General features: G+C 50.9%; 1 protein-coding gene across 1 annotated transcript in view; it reads left to right on the forward strand.

Moving 5' to 3' along the window:
- Positions 1-3,784, forward strand: part of GABARAPL2 (GABA(A) receptor-associated protein-like 2) — an 11,072-nt gene continuing 7,288 nt past the window's right edge. Inside the window, exons 1-3 of the mRNA XM_012641535.1 lie at positions 1-163; positions 498-553; positions 2,040-2,212. Coding sequence (XP_012496989.1) covers positions 130-163; positions 498-553; positions 2,040-2,212 — 263 coding nt within the window. The 5' untranslated portion in view covers positions 1-129. The remainder of the gene's footprint in view (positions 164-497; positions 554-2,039; positions 2,213-3,784) is intronic.

Raw genomic sequence — 3,784 nt, forward strand, 5'->3', positions numbered from 1 at the left:
AGGCTCCCGTAGCCGGAAGTCCCGCCTGTCGTGTAGTCGCCGCTGCTTCCTCCGCCGTCGTTGTTGTTGTGGTCGGTGTGCTGAGCTCCGCGGCTCCGAGAGCCGGTCCGTCCCCTTCCCGCCGCCGCCATGAAGTGGATGTTCAAGGAGGACCACTCACTGGGTGAGCACTCAGCTGCCGGCCGGGCCGCAGGGGGTCGGGGTGGCGGGTGGGCCCCCTCCCCCACTTGAGCGGCCCTGGGCCCGGCCGGGTCGGGCGGGGCGGATGCCACTTTCTGCACTCCCGTCGCTGAGGCCCCGGCGCTTTGGGCGGCTTCCCACCGACCCCAAGCGCCCTCCGCGGGCCCTTTCTGGAGTTAGAGGACGAGGACCGCGGCCGCGGGGACACCGAAACTAGGGCCTGGGGTGTGCGCAGGGCTCAGGGGGAGGAGGCCTGGGAGCCCAGGAACCGACCGGTGGGCAGGCGCGGCCGTCAGCCCGGTGTATTTCTCCCACAGAACACAGATGTGTGGAATCCTCGAAGATCCGAGCGAAATATCCCGACCGGGTCCCGGTGAGTGTTCGGACTCTCCGCCGCCTCGCCTCGCTGTCGCCCCAGTCTTCTAGGACCTGTGATAGGGGTCCTAGGCCATTCAACAGTCTACAAGTTGAGGTTCCAGTCTCAGTTAGAGTAGACGGGCCAGACTGGGTTGGGGATGCTCAGGGCGTGAGGGGCTAGGGCTGCTGCTGTTCAGGGTGCCTCAGTGCTGAATCTCCCGATCTAGGCCAGCGAGCTGTCTGCAGCCTCAGGGCTCCCTCGCCAATTATGTAAGGAACGGTGTTCTAGGACAGGGCAACAGGTCATTGCCACTTTTGGGAATGGTGGTGGAGGGAGACTACCATTTTGGACTTGGAAGAAGGACGTTAGTCTCAGGACATTCATCTTTTACTTTGAGCCTCCATCTCTACCTAACTTCTAGTTTCCTTTCCTCACGCTGAGCTTGCCATCCTTGCCTGACCAGAAAAATATGAGAAGCTGCTGAAAACCCCTTCTACCATGTTTTCCCCTTTATCAATAATAAATATGATCCCGTGTTTCTTCCATGGTGGGGGAGATAATTTTTTTAATCCTTATTGATTTTTTAAAGGACATCAAGGCCTGTTATTGTAGTTCTTTGCTTGTGAAACAATTCCTCTGGGGAAGGAGCAGGAGGGACAGATGTGAAGCCTGTTCAGAGAGAAGCAACAGGCCAAATGAAGAGCTGGGTTCTTGGCTGGCTGGGACTGCCAGGCATTCCCAGTAGCCCATCCATTCTTGTCTCCTATCTTCCTTAGGATCTTAATTCTTCTGTAGTGTGAAGGTGGATCCATGCTGGGGTCCTGGAGTAACAGGCTGTAGATGAAACCCTCACCAGATATTCTCAAGTCTGCCCAGATAAAATTTTGAAAAGCTTAAGTAAGGGTTGTGTTTCTCTTAGGAATCAGGGATGAGAGATACAATTGACCACAGAAAAGCACTTAACCATTTCCCTATAACACATTTATATCAACTCTTAACCTCCAGAGTATATGGATTATTAAGCCAGGGACTTTTTTTTTTTCTTTTTTTGAAACAGAGTCTCACTCTGTTGCCCGGGCTAGAGTGAGTGCTGTGGTGTCAGCCTAGCTCATAGCAACCTCAAACTCCTGGGCTCAAGCAATCCTCCTGCCTCAGCCTCCCGAGTAGCTGGGACTACAGGCATGTGCCACCATGCCCGGCTAATTTTTTCTATATATTTTTAGCTGTCCAATTAATTTCTTTCTATTTTTGGTAGAGACAGGGTCTCGCTCTTGCTCAGGCTGGTCTCAAACTCCTGAGCTCAAACGATCCACCCGCCTCGGCCTCCCAGAGTGCTAGGATTACAGGCGTGAGCCACCATGACTGGCCGGGACATATTTTCTTATGCTATGCATTTCCCACCCACCTCCCTGCCCACCCCTCTGTTCATCGGCTATCTGACAATGTCAGGCCAGAGCCTCACTTTAGGAAATCCAGTCCTGACTTCTCTTTACTTTCCCAGGTGATTGTGGAAAAGGTCTCAGGCTCTCAGATTGTTGACATTGACAAACGGAAGTACTTGGTTCCGTCTGATATCACTGTGGCTCAGTTCATGTGGATCATCAGGAAAAGGATCCAGCTTCCTTCTGAAAAGGCGATCTTCCTGTTTGTGGATAAGACAGTCCCACAGTCCAGGTGAGAGGCATTTATTAGATGGGCCCTCTGGTATTAGATATCTGCTTGGCTGCTTATAGAACTCAAAACTTTAGAAGCCTGAAAACTTTTAGGGTTCCTGGCTGAAAATCTAGATTTTGTGCTCCCACATCAGGGGCTCCAGGAAAGTAAGAAAGAGTTGCAATGCATGGAAGTGCACTTTGGATTAAGGAAATAGAAGCAGGCCTAGACCTTAAGAAAAAAATGATGAAAGCCAGCCTCAGACCCCCAGAATCCCTTAAAACAGTTGAAGACTGACTTATGCTTAAGGTGTAGGTAGAACTGAGGCCCAAAATGAGGTTTCTCCAAATAATCCATGAAATCCTGTCACGGTCGACCAGGAGCTTGTGGGCCTAGCTGAGGCTCTGCGTCAGTTAATCATCCTACTTGCTTGCTCTCCGAACTCAGTCAGCTCTTTGCCATTGGGAGAGTCTGTAGCTGCCTGATCTTCAGGTCTGATAAAATGGCTGCTGTACAGTAAAGGGCTCTGAGGTCTCTTTCCAGATTTATACTGCCCTTGGTACCGCCTGCTTTGACTGTCAGACTGTTTTGCTGCCTGGAAGAAATCTTTGGGATTATAACTTGGGGCCTGAATCTAGGCAGAGGCATTAGAATACCCCTCATCTGTGTATTTCACAGCCCAGCTTTAGTCCTCTGTGGGAAAGGAAAATGGACTGGCTCTGTCTAAAGCCCTGGTGGGTCCTTTTCCGTTTCTGACTGGGTACTTCTAAGTCCTGAGCCAGATTCTGGCCTGCCACTCTCCCCGAGTGTGAGTTCCTGGCCACATCTTATCTTAGTGACCCAAACTAGGTTTCATTTATTACCCCTAAAAGTAATACTTCTGAAAGTTAAGGTTTTCAGAAGCCCTAGGAACTAGCCCAGTGTTGCCAAAATATGTTTGTATTGAAAATCCTTGAAAGCTCCAAAAGAGGTCTAAGTAAGCTAAATTCCAGACCTTATTTCTACTAAAGGTGGAAGACTCTGGCTATTTTTGGTCTGATTTGCTCTTTCCCAGTGTCCACCACCTCCACTTCCTCATGTTTGGTAGAGAGACAGGGCAGGGGAGAAATGGAAACCAGTGTTCAGCCTGAGGAGACAGGCCAGGGCCTGCCAACTGGGTGCCATTGGTCTGGTTCAGCTGTACTCTGGAGGCTATGGTATTGCCAGAGGCAGTCTTGTCACCTGTGGGTTCTTCTAGCCTTCCTTCCCAGACCTCTGGGCAGTGTGTCGCCGGGTGTACACTTCACTAGGAGAGGAAGTTCTGGGCATCCGTGGTCACTCTGAGTTTCCTTTAAGGTGGTGGGGGAGGTCAATCTTCTTTCATGCTGCCTGCAACTTCTGCAGAGCATTGGTTACCCTGTGTTTCCTCCTTCCTGGAGGTGGAATTTTAGTGGGAGGAAGTAGGTGACTAGGATCTATGGCATTGAGTTTATTTTCCTAAATTGTAATCCTCAGGTACTTTTTGATGGAAATGAAGCAGCTTTCTTGAGACATTAAGATTACTCTGGGCCGGGTGCGGTGGCTCACGCCTGTAATCCTAGCTCTCTGGGAGGC

Source organism: Propithecus coquereli, unplaced genomic scaffold (assembly GCF_000956105.1).
Source record: "Propithecus coquereli isolate 6110/MARCELLA unplaced genomic scaffold, Pcoq_1.0 Scaffold165, whole genome shotgun sequence".
Lineage (NCBI taxonomy): Eukaryota > Metazoa > Chordata > Mammalia > Primates > Indriidae > Propithecus > Propithecus coquereli.